This window comes from Hemitrygon akajei, chromosome 7, assembly GCF_048418815.1.
Source record: "Hemitrygon akajei chromosome 7, sHemAka1.3, whole genome shotgun sequence".
Lineage (NCBI taxonomy): Eukaryota > Metazoa > Chordata > Chondrichthyes > Myliobatiformes > Dasyatidae > Hemitrygon > Hemitrygon akajei.
Window position 1 is genome coordinate 176,849,956 of NC_133130.1, and position 15,344 is coordinate 176,865,299.

Here is a 15,344-nt window from a genome sequence, read left to right on the forward strand (position 1 = left end):
CATCACATGTCTCTATTGCAATGGCAAAGTCTCTACTGGTTAATGAAATAACAGCAGACTGTTCATTTACCTGCCAGCACCATGAGTAATGAACACAACATAGCTATGGGAAAGTTTATAAAAACTCTTCGTATATCACTCGAGCTACAACAATACTAGATGTCTAATAAAAGCAAATCTGTTTAAACACATTATTAATAATGTATTCTTTAAAATATTTTTCATGACCTATGCTAGGTTTGTGCAAATGTATTTGGAATTAGTCTCAATGTTCCATTAAGCCAAATCTATTGGAATTTTCTGGGTCATCTCACCTGCTGGGGGATTGCCAGCAGACATCTCACATACATGAGTTGCTTAGAAATTAGAGAACACCCATTAAAAATTAGTACAAAAATGCTGGAAACACGCTGCAAGCCTGGCAGAGAATTTTTGACGGTGGGTGTTTGACTTGTTAAGTGTTTCAAACATTTCCTGATTTTATTTCAGATTTCTGGCATGTGTTGAATTTCTGATTGACACCCTTTATTCTGACCAAATCTGAAGCAGCACATCCCAGGATCCAATAGATAAGTAAGAAACTGTTGGATTGCTGATTTCAAGTGTGAGAGCTTATACTCACTTTTCAAGGATAACTCCCACTGTGGGTGCTCGCACAGACAGTTGGAGAGTGCTCACATTGAGTGACCTGAGAAGTAAAAGGTTTGTCTCTATGGAAAGAGATGTACTGTATAACAAAACATCTTTCATAGAACCATAGAACACTACAGCACAGTACAGGCCCTTCAGCCCTCCATGTTGTGCAGACCTATATAATCCTTAAAAAACAGTACTAAACCCACACTACCCCATAACCCTCCATTTTTCTTTCATGCAGTAAGTGAGGAGACAAGTGGCATGCTTTCCTTCCAAAATTAAAGATCAGTGATGTGACCAAAGATGTCACACAGATCACTCTCACTAGCTGCATCACTGTTTGGAATGGGGGTGGGTGTGGGGGCTGTGGTGAACTACATATACCTGTCTGGACACGCCCCCCCCCCCGGCTGACTGCTCCTGTGGCTCCTCCCACTGACCGTGGCTCCTCCCACAGACCCCGGTATAAAGGCAATTGAGGCCTGAGCCCAGCCCTCAGTCTCCAGGATGTAGCATGGTGGTCAATTGCTGCTTGTTCTTTCTTCCAGTCAATAAAAGCCGATATCTCGCCTCACGTCTCAGAGAGTTATTGATGGTGCATCAGGGGCTACTGCACAGGATTGAAAGAAGCTGTAGAAGTTGTGAACTCAGTCAGCTCCATCATGGGCACTAACCTCCGTAGCATCCAGGACATCGTCAAGGAGTGATGCGTCAAAAAAGCAGCATTCATAATGAAGGACCCCCATCACCCAGGACATGCCCTCTTCTCATTGCTGCCATCAAGGGAGAGGTACAGGATTCAGCGGTTCAGGAACAGCTTCTTGCCCTCTGCCAGCGTATTTCTGAAGGGACATTGAACCCATGAACACTCCCTCACTACCTTTTTTACACTATTTATTTATTTTAACCAACATATATAATATACATATCCATAGATGGTGCCTGACCTGCTGAAGTCCTTTAGCATTTTCCATCTTTCTCCAGGTTCCAGCATCTGCAGTCATTTAAAAAAAAATTCAGCAAACACTCCCTACCCATCACTGTTTTTAATAGGATAGTGCATTAAGGAGGGTCCTTAATGGTGGATGCCGCCTTCTTGAGTCATCATTTTATGAAGATGTTCTTGTTGGAACAAGTAACCTAATCAATTTCTCAGTGATTAGGTGACATAGTTGTGACTATTTCTCATCACTGGTTTCATTCACATGGTCCTGGTTCACTTCATTTAGACAGCTCTTTCTACTAAGCCCATTCTAATGGTTCCAACACTATTGACGACTGTTGTTTCTGCTATGGTTAACATGGTCTCCCTTTCCTTATCTTTATCCTGGTCAGCTTGGCACATTTACTTTCCTTCTTCAGAGGACTAGGGACAAAACCTTTTGTTTTCCAAGTTCTACTGGAAGAATAAAAATAAAGAATACAACCAGCATTTCTTCCTTGTAAAAGTTCCTTCAAATCACAGCAAATTTACATAGTAAATTATGTAGTCAATATTTTAATCAATCTTTCTGACCTTCTTCTTACCAACTAATCCATAAATTAAATTTCAACATCTTAATAATGTTGTCTCCAAAAATTTACAACAAAGAACATGGCATCATTTCTCTGGTGATATAATGGATCCACAGACTGTTGTTAATACTCCAGACCTAACATTAAATTTCACTTGTATTTTGCCTGGGTCCATCAGTTACTGCGGCCAGTTCATTCCTGATTTAGCTACATTATCAGCCCTACTGTGCCAACCAGCTGAAGAATCAACTAAGTGTGAATGGACTGAAATTCACCAATTCAGTTTGTTTAATTAAGTCAAAAGACTAGAAATCTTCTTCATATCTGAAAGACTTGGTAATAAAGTGACACAGGGTTTACGGTAACATGTAAAAACCTAAAGAGTAGATGTTTCTTTTAGATAACATGTTATTATTATTCTGTGTTACTGCATTTCCTTTTTAAAAAGTATGTATGAATTTCAACTTCAGATTTTTCAGATACACAGGTTTACCTCCAAAAAAAAATGTTATATAACAGGAGACAATTGGCCTTGGGATTTGTAGTTTGTTTTGAAGAGTAACACTCTTTTAGGGGACCACTCCATGAGCTTGTTTGAGGGCTTGGCGGCACAGAATAGGAGTAGAAGTCTAGGTTATGGATGAGTTGGTAAGAGAAGGGATAAAAGGTTGAGTGAAAATATTGACTATTTAATTTATTGTGTAAACGTGTTGTGATCAAGCAGGACATTTTAAAAGGAAATGGTCTGTGCACTGAGTTGTTAATTGTAAGGTGGAGGGACCTACCCAAGAGGCTAGACTTTTGAGAGTAGAATAAGAAAACTGAGGTAACATGATGTTAGAACATAAACTAGAAAATGTTAGTATAATTAAGCAGGTCAGAAGGTATCCATAGAAAGTGGAATCTCATCTTATTCCCCAGTTTAGGTTTGTGACTTTTAGCTTGCTGAGAAAGTGATTTCTTTGTAGAATATGATAAGTAATACCCAAGAGTCAGTACTATTTTGATGTAACCACTTCCTGGTATTTCCAGCCTTCAAGTAAACAAGTATCTCAAATACTTCTCTTGCCTGGTTGGTATGAGTGTTTCAGCATCTGTTGGAAGGTAATATCTGCTATACTTACATATAAATAAAGCAACAGGACACGTTGCAACATCTTTGGGGTAGTACAATGTGGTTTCCACCAGGCAATCTTCATCAAAGTATTCTAACATATTCAAGGGAAGTTGTCTGTCTTAATGATTAAATGAAAAACCACAATCAAAATTTTCTGTACTGCTGTGTAGACTCTCACTCCCTTGAGCCAATTTGCTCTCAGTATTCATGGTTGAAATGTTGATAGAAACATAGAAAATAGGTGCAGGAGTAGGCCATTCAGCCCTTCGAGCCTGAACCACCATTCAGTATGATCATGGCTGATCATCCAACTTAGAACCCTGTACCTGCTTTCTCTCCATACCCCCTGATCCCTTTAGCTACAAGGGCCATATCTAACTTCCTCTTAAATATAGCCAATGAACCGGCCTCAACTGTTTCCTGTGGCAGAGAATTCCACAGATTCACCACTCTCTGTGTGAAGAAGTTTTTCCTCATCTCGGTCCTAAAAGGCTTCCCCTTTATCCTTAAACTGTGACCCCTCGTTCTGGACTTCCCCAACATCGGAAACAATCTTCCTGCATCTAGCCTGTCCAATCCCTTTAGAATTTTATACGTTTCAATAAGATCCCCCCTCAATCTTCTAACTTCCAGTGAGTATAATCCTAGTCGATCCAGTCTTTCTTCATATGAAAGTCCTGCCATCCCAGGAATCAATCTGGTGAACCTTCTTTGTACTCCCTCTATGGCAAGAATGTCTTTCCTCAGATTAGGGGACCAAAACTGCACACAATACTCTAGGTGCAGTCTCACCAAGGCCTTGTACAACTGCAGTAGAACCTCCCTGCTCCTGAACTCAAATCCTTTTGCTATGAATGCCAATTGATATTGATAAGAGCAATAAAGGTTTTATTATTCCAGTTAAAGGAAAACAATAAAATTATTAATACAATGTAAAGTTGTTCCCAATCATTACAAATAAAGCAATGAGTTGTTTCCAGCCATTACAGTCTTCTCTCCTATTTAAATAAGATCCTGTGGGCTTACATCAGAACTTGTAAAAACATCAAAGTATGGGTATTTTGAGCCACTTTGACAGAACTGTCATTAAAGTACAGAACATTCTAAAATGGCCAAAATAACTTAATGAAGTCTTGTATCTTCAGATAATAATTGTAGTGGTTAAGATTTATTATACTGCTATGCTGTAGGTATATCATTTCAGGAGACTTCTGCAAAAGCTGTGTGTTCTGCTGGTAGAATGTTTTAGTTTCAGCCACTGATTAGGAATGCTGTGTCAGCCAATCAGGCTGATGGATTTGGGAGGAAATTTTAGAGAGAGTGAGACAGAGAGAATTTTAAGTGATACACAGTGTGGTTCACGGGAGCTGCAGAGAGGATAGATGCCTGAGAATGCTATGGGAAGGAGCATCCCCGTTGCATGAAGTGCTTTGTGCAGATGAATGGCTCCAAGGAGGAAGGGTCAATACTCTTAAGGCAGAGCCGGTTTGGATTTCGAACAAAGTTCGGAATGTGCTGTGTGCTTGCATGCAGTCTGTAGGTCCAACACATGAGTAGAGACAACTCCAGGATGAGCTCAAACCTTATGCACATATTGGACTGGTTTGACTGTAATGGGCCCTTTTTTCTATCTTATTAACTGTTCTATAAAGTTGCAACTTGTAAATATACTATCTTTATAATTTTAAGTGGTGTATGATCTATTATTTCTTGCTGACCGACAATTGTATGGGCAGTATTTACACAGCATTCTCTTATATTGAGATTTCTTTGGTTGGAACAACACGACATTCCTGTTTGGTTGAACCTCAAATCATACCGACCCTAGATGTGTGTTGTTTGTGAAAGGTGACCTTCTCACTGCTGACTCATGTGGCAGGCTAACAAGCCAAATTTACTTACGAGCCCAGTGGGGGGGGGGGTTATATAATATTGAAAAGTAATTCAGAAAAGTAATGAGAAGCAAAAATGCAAAATGTGAAAACAATGAACAGGTCAGGTAGCATCGGTTTTGAGAGAGAGAGCTGTCATTTCAGGTAATCTGATAAAGGGTTATTGACCTGGACCATTATCTCTGTTTCACCCTGCACACATATTTAAGAGTATGGTTATTGAGAAATCAGGTAACTTTAAGGAAACTAGAGAATCATAAGAGTCCTATGACTGGCCAAAAACAATTGGATATAAATTTAGAAGGTGGGAAGAGGCATATGATCAATGACTCAACAAAAGCAATTTGTTTCCCTCATTTTTCACTCAAGCTGAAGCACTAAGAAATAAAACAATTGTCATTGTTTTTATTGACAAATTAAACCAATGGCAAACAAATGCATTCTAGAGAAAAACCGTTTTATATGGAATAAAATAAAAAAGACAACATTTAATCATTCATATTTAATTGGAAATAATAGTGAATGAGGGATTAAATACATTTCGATGTAATAAACACACAAATTTTAGTCATTTAACACTCAAACAGACACCATAAACATTCACATTTTAACTTCTAAGATAATTTTCAAGGTCAGTCACAAGAAGAGGCTGATAAAGATATTCATGTTTACATTATGAATACAAATAAAGATGTTTATTTTTGTAAAAATCTATTTTGATCAAACTGTGGCTTGAAAATGGCTCAATAAAATTTAGCAAGTATTTTATTTTACTGTATCCAAAAGATGTGAAACATTATTATTATAAACTTCTACCATGTTCAAAAGAAAATCAGTAAACTACTATGACTGAAGGAACAAAAAGAAGAATTTTAAGATTCAAATGTGGTCCAGTTCATCTTCTATGAACATCCATCAATTAAGAGTTGAAATGAAAAATCTGACATTTGCTGGAGGAATTTTTCACATCCATTTTCTGAGCATTCATTTGCAGAAGGCCACATTTCAATCCAACTGGATGAGTCCAAGGGAAATTCATATCTAATATAAATAACAAAAAAGTTATAAAGCACATCAATGAGGACATATCATCTGTGACACCATTCACCATGATGTTGGTACACCTTCTTGCCGGTCATCAAAAGGGCAAATATAGCTTAGGTCTGCCACTGGTCACTCTGTTCTTTATTCCCCAATTAATTTACAATAACCCAGTAAAAAGCATTCTTTTTGTTCATTTACCCAAAGTGTGAGGTTCTAACATATATGATAATAATTTGAGGCTTTAGCATAACTTTAATCATCTTCATATGAGCTAATGGAACAATGAGATTATATTAATAGGGTCTTTTGCTTTAGAGAATGGAACCATTATAAGTTATGGTTCAGCAATTCAAAAGTTAGGGCAATGATCTTGAGTTCAACTCCCTCTATGGCTGCTAGACATTGAAATACTACTTTTTAATGCACCTTTAAAGATGTTGGCCATGACAGAATTAAAATATGGAAGGAAATGCCAAACTTGAATGGGTCATGAACAGTGGAAGCTGACAGACCAATTATCTATGTTCTTGCCAGAGGTCAAAGGAATGGCTCTGTCCTCCATTTTGTGAAATGAAGTTGCTTGGCTTCATCAGAGTTTTAAAGTAGGCTGGATTAGAGATAATTTCCAAATAAAAGTAATTTGTGAGGTGCTCTTTGGTTAGATATAACATGCTGGTTTGTGACTGTTGGGTCTATGTCTACCCTGACTGATTCAAAATGGTTGCTGGTTTTGTAACTGTTTTTAAACAAAGAGCCATAAATTACTCATTGTCCCTTGTGGAAAGTAGGGCAATAAATGGATGCTGACTTGGACCAGTGCCAATAAGGTGTTAAATGTTAGTCAAATGACCCATAGTCAATTACACTGAAAGGTAACATTTGAACTGCTAAGAAATAAGTACAAAAGCAGAGGTTTTCAGACACAAGGTAGCCATAACTCTTCAGCTACCCGAGACCAACTATCGTGGATGAGGAGTGCCCCATGGACGTGTTACGTGGAGTTTTGGAATAGAACTATGAGGAACACATGGACAGCAGAGACTCCATTTTACTGGTATTACTTTTTTTATTATTCATAAAAGGTTAGAAAAACTTAATAGGTGTGCACACTGGTATTTGATTGTGTAAGTTCACGTGTTCTTCCACTGAGACAATAACTTGTCAATAATTACAAATTCTCTCTGTGCCTCCCTGATCATTATTACTAAGGGGAATAAAGTTAACCATAGAATGAGGAAACTGTCATTAAAATGCAAATGATTTGCTAATATCCATTGGGGAAAGAAATCTACTGTCCTGAATTTAATATGGTTCACTCTTAACTTCCCACTGAAATGGCCTAAATCTATTCATAATTTCCTTTGAAACATTCCATTCAAAACGAATTAGGAATTGACATTAAAAAATGCTGTCATTGACTGTGATCAACATTAGCAAATGAATAAAGAAAGCATTCAAAATAGGAATAATAAAATATGCTAATTTCAGGCCAACAAAAGTTCAATTTATTATTCCACATTATTTATATAAAAGTCCTTTTCTATTAATTAATTCAAACCATTGATATGTTGATAAAAATCAAATAGTATAGTTAAAACTATCCGATTGTGACTAAAGCTTTACTGCATCATTCTACACAAAAATGATTCTCAATTATTAGACCAAAATATTGGTAAAGTGATCTCAGATTTTTAGTTTATTTTAAATATCAGTACTTATCTTGAATGGAATCATTACAATCAGAATTTGGTAAAAACAAATAATTGTAGATTTTTGTTTCAAATGTATGTCTGAAGGATAAAATATACTGTAGCTATACGATACAATTTGAAAAATGTCTCATTTAAGAGAGCCCTACTAAGATCAGAGAGGAGAACGTTGTATACCTCAGGAAATGATAATCAAATACTTACATAAATCTTCTTGATGAACTAAATTTTAGGCTTGTTTTCCCCACAATCAAATACGTTTGTCTTTGTGTTAAGGTAACACCAAGGCAAGTGTCTTTTTTGATTAGAGTTATTAATGAGTTTTGTTGAACTGGTTCAGCTATAATAAAAGTGCACATCAATTTAGTGAGACATTTTAGAGAAGAAGTTTTATTATTTAGAATAAGTTAATAAAGTTTAAATACATTTTATTTAATGCAAACTATTGCTGTCACAATGATTACAAAATGCACACTTTCCTTTTACATGTTTATGTAACTTAAGGACAGAATACTAAATACTCAGCCAGTTGGGCAGCACCTGTGGAGACTTAGACAAATAATGAAAATCAAAAACTGCAGATGCTGAAAATCTGAAATAAAAATAGAAAATATTTTTCTGTATTTCTGCACCTGATGACCCTGTGATTTCCATCTCAGAGGCTGATGTTAGGCAGTCTTTAAAGAGAGTGGACCCTTGCAAGGCAGAAGGTCCCAATGGAGTATCTGGTAAGGCTCTGAAAACCTGTGCCAGCCAACTAGCGGGAGTATTCAAGGAAATTTTCAACCTCTCACTGCAATGGGTGGAAGTTCCCACTTGCTTCAAAGAGGCAACAATTATACCAGTGCCTAAGAAGAATAATGTGGACTATTGCCCGATAGCACTCACATCGATAGTGATGAAATGCTTTGAGTGGTTGGTCATGACTGGACTGAACTCCTGCCTCAGCTAGGACCTGGACCCATTGCAATTTGCCTATTGCCACAACAGGTCAATGGCAGATGCAATCTCAATGGCTTTCCACACGGAAAGTCTGGACAACACAAACACCTATATCAGGATGCTGTTCATCAACTATAGCTCAGCATTGAATACCATCATTCCCACAATCCTGATTGGGAGGTTGCAGAACCTGGGCCTCTGTACCTCCCTCTGCAATTGGATCCTCAACTTCCTAATCGGAAGACCGCAATATGTGCGGGTTGGTGATAACATATCCTCCTCACTGACGATCAGGGGTGTGTGCTTAGCCCACTGTTCTACTCTCTATATACACATGACTGTGTGGCTAGGCATAGCTGAAATACCATCTATAAATTTGTTGACGATACAACCATTGTTGATAGAATCTCAGGTAGTGATGAGAGGGTGTACAGGAGTGAGATATGCCAACTAGTGGAGTGGTGCCACAGCGACAACCTGGCACTCAATGCCAGTAAGACGAAAGAGCTGATTGTGGACTTCAGGAGGGGTAAGACGAAGGAACACATACCGATCCTCATAGAGGGATCAGAAGTGGAGAGAGTGAGCAACTTCAAGTCCCTGGGTGTCAAGATCTCTGAGAATCTAACCTGGCCCAAACATATCAATGTTGTTATAATGAAGGCAAGACAGTGGCTATACCTTATTAGGAGTTTGAAGAGATTTGGCATGTCAACAAATACACTGAAGAATCTCTGTAGTTTACCATGAAGAGCATTCTGACAGGCTGCATCATTGTCTGGTATGGAGGGGCTACTGCACAGGACCAAAAGAAACTGCAGAAGGTTGTAAATCTAGTCAGCTCCATCTTGGGTACTAGCCTACCAAGTACCCAGGACATCTTTAGGGAGCAATGTTTCAGAAAGGCAGTGTCCATTATTAAGGACTTCCAGCACCCAGGGCATGCCCTTTTCTCACTGTTACCGTCAGGTAGAAAGTGCAGAAGCCTGAAGGCACACACTCAGCAATTCAGGAATAGCTTCTTCCCCTCTGCCACCTGATTCCTAAGTGGACATTGAATCTTTGGACACTACCTCACTTTATTTTATGAATACAATATTTCTGATTTTGCAAGATTTTAAAAAATCTGTTCAATATACATAATTGATTTTACTTGTTTATTTATTATTGTTGTGTTTCTCTGCTAGATTATGTATTGCATTGAACTGCTGCTGCTAAATTAACAAATTTCACATCACATGCCAGTGATAATAAACCCGATTCTGATTCTGGAATAATGGAGAGACCCATCAGATCAGGCAGCATCTGTGGAAAGTGAAATGGTTAAGGTTTTAGATCAAAGACTAGGAAAGAGATAAAATTTTAAATAGCAAAGGACAGGTTTTCATGGTGAAAATAAGAACATAAGAAATAGGAGCAGGAGAAGGCCATCTGGCCCATTGAGCCTGCCCCGCCATTCAATAAGATCATGGCTGATCTGTCCGTAAACTCAGCTCCATCTACCTGCCTTTTCCCCATAACCCTTAATTCCCTTACTACGTAAAAACCTATCTGTTTCTTAAATATATTTGGTGAGGAAGCCTCAACTACTTCCCTGGGCAGAGAACTCCACAGATCCACCAGTCTCTGGGAAAAACAGTTTCTCCTCATCTCCGTCCTAAATCTTCTCCCCTGAATCTTGAGGCAATGTCCCCCAGTTCTAGTCTCATCATGCAATGGAAACAACTTTCCTACTTCTATCTTATCTATCCCTTTCAAAATTTTGTATGTTTCTATAAGATCCCCTCTCATTCTTCTAATGAAGCCATTTGGTTCATAGATTAATGAGGATAGAGGGAGGAAAAACAAACAAGAAGCCTTGTAGAAGTTGTGAAATTCAGGTCAGGGCTGTCAGAAATGTAAAACAGGTCAGGCAGTGACAGTGGAGAGAAAAAAAAACTGAGTTAATATTACTTATATATGTATATTCTACAGCAACTTCTGAACAAACTCTGTGCTTGCACTGTTTAAGAGAGGGGAAATAAGAAGTATGGGGAATAAATAAGATTTGGTCAAGGGTCCTATCAACAATTGTGGATGGAAAATTTGGTTTAAGTTGGAGGAAATCTCAGAGATTCTCATCAAGGAAGTGAGTATGCCAGAGCAGGTTAATGGGGAGAATGGAATGGTGTTCTTACAGGAGACAGGATGGGAGGAAGTACGGTCATTATAACTGTGAGTTTGTAATGCATGTTTGTTACTCACCTGCTTGAGAGGGAGGCAGAGCCATTCAGACAGGGGAGGGAAATATCAGAGATGGACCATGCAAAAGTGAGAGCAAGGAGGAAATTAATTCTTGTTGCTCTCCCCTTCCTTTCCAGTCCTGATAAAGGTCTGAAACATCAATTGTTTATTCCTCTCTATAGATGCTACCTGATCTGCTGAGTTCCTCCAGCATCTTGTGTGTATTACTCTGGATTTCCAGAATCTGTTTAAGGTGGAAATTATCAGTGGAAGTAAATGAACTTACAATTTTTTATGCATCCAGGAAGCAGCAATAATATTGTCACCAGTATAGCAGATTGAAAAATAGAGAGGGAGAGGGCTTGAGGCCCTCTGTTGGTTGGGATCAACCATACATTTTGCAACCCAGCTGTGTATATGATACGCAAGCCAGGGCAGTTTGATATGGTGAGCAAGCTGTTGTCCATGCTTTCCACGCAGCTGATGAATCTAAAAGAACAGCAGAGACTAATAAAGTCCAGCACCAGCAGCATTGCAGGAGTTGCCAGTCAGCACTGAACTAAACTTAGGACTGCCTTAGGTACTAACAGCACTGGATTTTTCCTCAGGATTTACTCCTGAAGCCTTTCACAGAAGTGGAGGCAGTGGAGGTTTAAGATCAGAGTTTTCCTTCTCCTAGATAAGCTGCTAACCATGGCTGATGAGCCCCATCTGCCTGAAACAACTGGTTGAGTAGGACTGAAACATTAACTTTTCCATACATCCTATAAAAAGAGTCATGCCTGTTTTCATTGTTACATCTTTGACCTGGAGAAAATCTGCAGAGTTGAAGGAGAAGTTACCAAATGCAAGAATGAATTCAGCTAGGTGAATGATGTATAGATGAATAGGAACTGGTTTGGACTCTGTTTGAGGGAGCAATGGGCAGTCCCCATTCCATTCCAGTGTGAGATGAAGGTACAGAGAGATTGCATGTCCGTTGTTAGGTTCAGGAAACTGTCTCATAGGACATCAGAGGTGTCACATTGTATCTTGAAGTTTCTTAACTAGGGAGGAGGCATGGATTCGAGATAGGAAGAAATAAGTTCTTATCCAACAGGTCATCATTTCATGCCACTTTCAATGAGCTTCTAACACCATTACAGATTTCCCCCTCCCCATTTTAATATACTGAAGGAATTATTTCGAGACTCTTTTTTCTGTTCTGCTGTCTTCACAAACATGTTTTCTGTATTTCCTGGCTCTGAAGAAGTTTCAACAACTTGAGACATTGGCTTTTTTTTTTGGCATTCCAGAGTTGCTGCTTAACTGGTAGAGTATTTACAACATTCTCTGTTTTTATTTCATATTTCCAGCTTCAGCATCATTTTACTTTTCTTTATTTAATATTTATTTTTGGATTAGTCATCAACTCAAGTCCATTGTATCTGCCAGTGACTGGTAGATATGATTATACAACAAGTAAATAAGCTAACTGATCCATTAAAAAAAACATGTTGTTTCTTGTTATGGAGTACAGTACAGCTAAAGAATTCAGTGCAATATTATTCAAATTAGAACAAACCTGTCATATATATTTCCTGAATAGTGGCGTTGTACTTGATGAAATTAATCTGCTCCTCAGAAGACAAAATTTGCACCCTGTAGGCTGTATAAAATTTTTAAAAAGTTAAAATTCTAGAGATAACAAAAAGATGGAGCCTGGACATGTATGTGCATCATAAGGGTTTGCTTAGATGGGCAGAACTGCTCTGCCAGCACTTGTTATTCAGTTCATCCTGGACTTCAAGTCTGCTGAAGCCTGGGTCTAGCTTTCATGGGAATGGCTGACTACTAGTGTTACTAAAGCAAGTACCAGCATATTTCAGCTCAAAGCTACTACTGGAAAGAAAGGCCTTAGAATTGTATTCCAATGAGAGTGCTGTTCCAAGTCTTGGAACAGTATTCTTATGGGAAAACTGGAAGAAAGGAAGAGCACTGCTTTGCACCTTGTCAGTTCCAATGTCGATGGTCATGACTGCCAAGATATTAAATGTGTCGTAGGGTTGTACAGCTAACAAACGGGTTCTTCGGCTTAACCTGTTCATGTCAACCTTTCTGCTCATCTACACTAATCCATTTGTCTACAATAAAGTTGCATCTATCTATATCTTGCCTGTTTAAGTGCTTGTCTAAATGCCTTTTAGAACATAGTAATTTTGTTTGAATCCATGTTCCAGACATCAACCACTCTATGAAAAAATAAATGACCTTGCAGATCCACTTTAAAAATCTTTCCTCTCACCTTAACCCATGCCCTGTTGCTTTTAGTACCACTACCAAGAGGAAAAAAAGGTTTTGGCTATTTATGCCTATCTATGCCTCTCAATCTTATATACTTCTGTCAAGTCACCCCTCAACCTCTTTCACTCCAGGCCAAAACAAATCAAGCCTTTCCAATCTCTTCCCAACACTTTGGAGAACCTCCCCTGCAGTGTTTCCACCACGATTACAAACTTCCTGTAGTGTGGCAACCAGAGCTGCACACAGTACTCCAAGTACGGCCTATCCAGAGTTATGAAAAGCTGAAAATAATGTCCCAACTTTTATATTTTATACGCTCCCCCTGCCTATGAAGACAAGCATGCAATATGCCTTCACCTTCTCCACCATTCTATTGCCATGTTGCTGTTTTCAGGGAACTATGGGATCCCTAGGTTTTTCTGTTTATCAATATTCCTTAATGCTTTGCTATTTGGTGTATATATCCTATCCTCATTTGATGTTCCATAATGTATCTCCTCGCATTTGTTGGGATTAAATTCCATCTGCCAGTTTTTTTGCCCAACCTTCCAAGTGATCTATATCCTCTTGTAGCCTTAGATATCATTCCTTGCTATCCAGACCATCAATTTTCATGCCATGCACAAATTTACCAATATACATCCTGCATTCACATCCAGGGTTTTAATAAAAACTCAGCACCAATCCTTGAGGTACTCCACTAGTTACAGATCTCTCATCAAAAAGCATCCTTGCACCACCATGCTCACTTTCTATAACCAAATCAATTTTGAATCCAATTAGCTAAATCACCTTGATTTTAATGTATCTTAAACTTCTGGAAAGGCCTAAAATGTGGTGGCTTTTCAAAGGCCTTACTTAAGTCCATATAGACAACAGCTCCGACCTGGTTTCATTAATCTCTCTTATGTCTTCAAAAATCTCCATCAAATTATAAGACAGAATGTTGACCATCTCTATCACAAAAATCATCCTATCACAAAATAACATCTTTGTTTTAACCATCCCTTTCTCCATCAGCCCTTGCTTTTCATAAAATCCATCTCTTAGAATTTTCTCAACTAATTTCCTTACCATTGACCTAAAACTCACTGGCCTGCAGCAACCAGACATATGCCACCACATAAATAAAGGAACAATGTTAGCTATCATCCAGTTTTCCAGTACCTGATGCACCATCAATAACTCTCCAAGACGTGAGGCGAGATATAGGTTTTTATTGGCTGGAAGAAAGAACAAGCAGCAATTGACCACCATACTACATCCTGGAGACTGAGGCCAGCGCTCAGGCTCCAATCGCCTTTATACCGGGGTCTGTGGGAGGAGACATGGTCAGTGGGAGGAGCCACAGGAGCAGTCAGCGGGGGGGGGGGGGGGGGGGGTGTCCAGACAGGTATATGTAGTTCACCACAGTACCTCATTTGTGAAATAAAGTTGAGAAACTTTCCATCAAGGCTCTAGTACTCTCTTACTTCTCATAGCACCCTGGGTTAGATTTAATCTAACTCTGGGAATTTATCCACTCTTACGCATTCCAAGACATTTAACACTTCTACTTTCTTAATATTGGCATGCTCCAGACTATCAATATATTCTTCCCTGAACTCACTGTCCACTACATTCTTCTCCATGGTGAAAACATGAGAAATATACATTCAGGACCTCATCCTCACCTTTTGCTCTACCTATAGATTTATGCCTTTGGTCCCTAAGATTCCCACCCTTTCTCTAGCTACTATCTTGCTCCTGATTTAAGTTTCTCCTTATCTCATCTGTATTATGTACCCCTAGGGTTCATATTTTCTGTGGACTATTACTTTAAAATGTCGGGAGAATGAGACTGGCTTTTGGACGCTGTTTGAGCTGTTATTAAGAGAGAGAGGCAAAGAATGCTCGAAAGGTTGATGTTACGGTTTCTTGGCAGTTTGTTTACATTTCTACAAGGACACTGCTTGCTTGCAAGTTCTTACAGAGAGAGTGGGG

At 38.7% G+C, this 15,344-nt stretch overlaps 1 protein-coding gene across 1 annotated transcript in view; it reads right to left on the reverse strand.

Annotated features, from left to right (window-relative positions):
- Positions 1 to 5,647: 5,647 nt before the first annotated feature.
- The window catches only part of c5 (complement component 5), a 109,809-nt gene continuing 100,112 nt past the window's right edge, over positions 5,648 to 15,344 (reverse strand). Inside the window, exons 39-41 of the mRNA XM_073052670.1 lie at positions 12,643 to 12,726; positions 8,118 to 8,253; positions 5,648 to 6,201 (exon numbers count right to left, since the gene is read on the reverse strand). Of these exons, the coding sequence (XP_072908771.1) occupies positions 6,063 to 6,201; positions 8,118 to 8,253; positions 12,643 to 12,726 (359 nt within the window). The 3' untranslated portion in view covers positions 5,648 to 6,062. The remainder of the gene's footprint in view (positions 6,202 to 8,117; positions 8,254 to 12,642; positions 12,727 to 15,344) is intronic.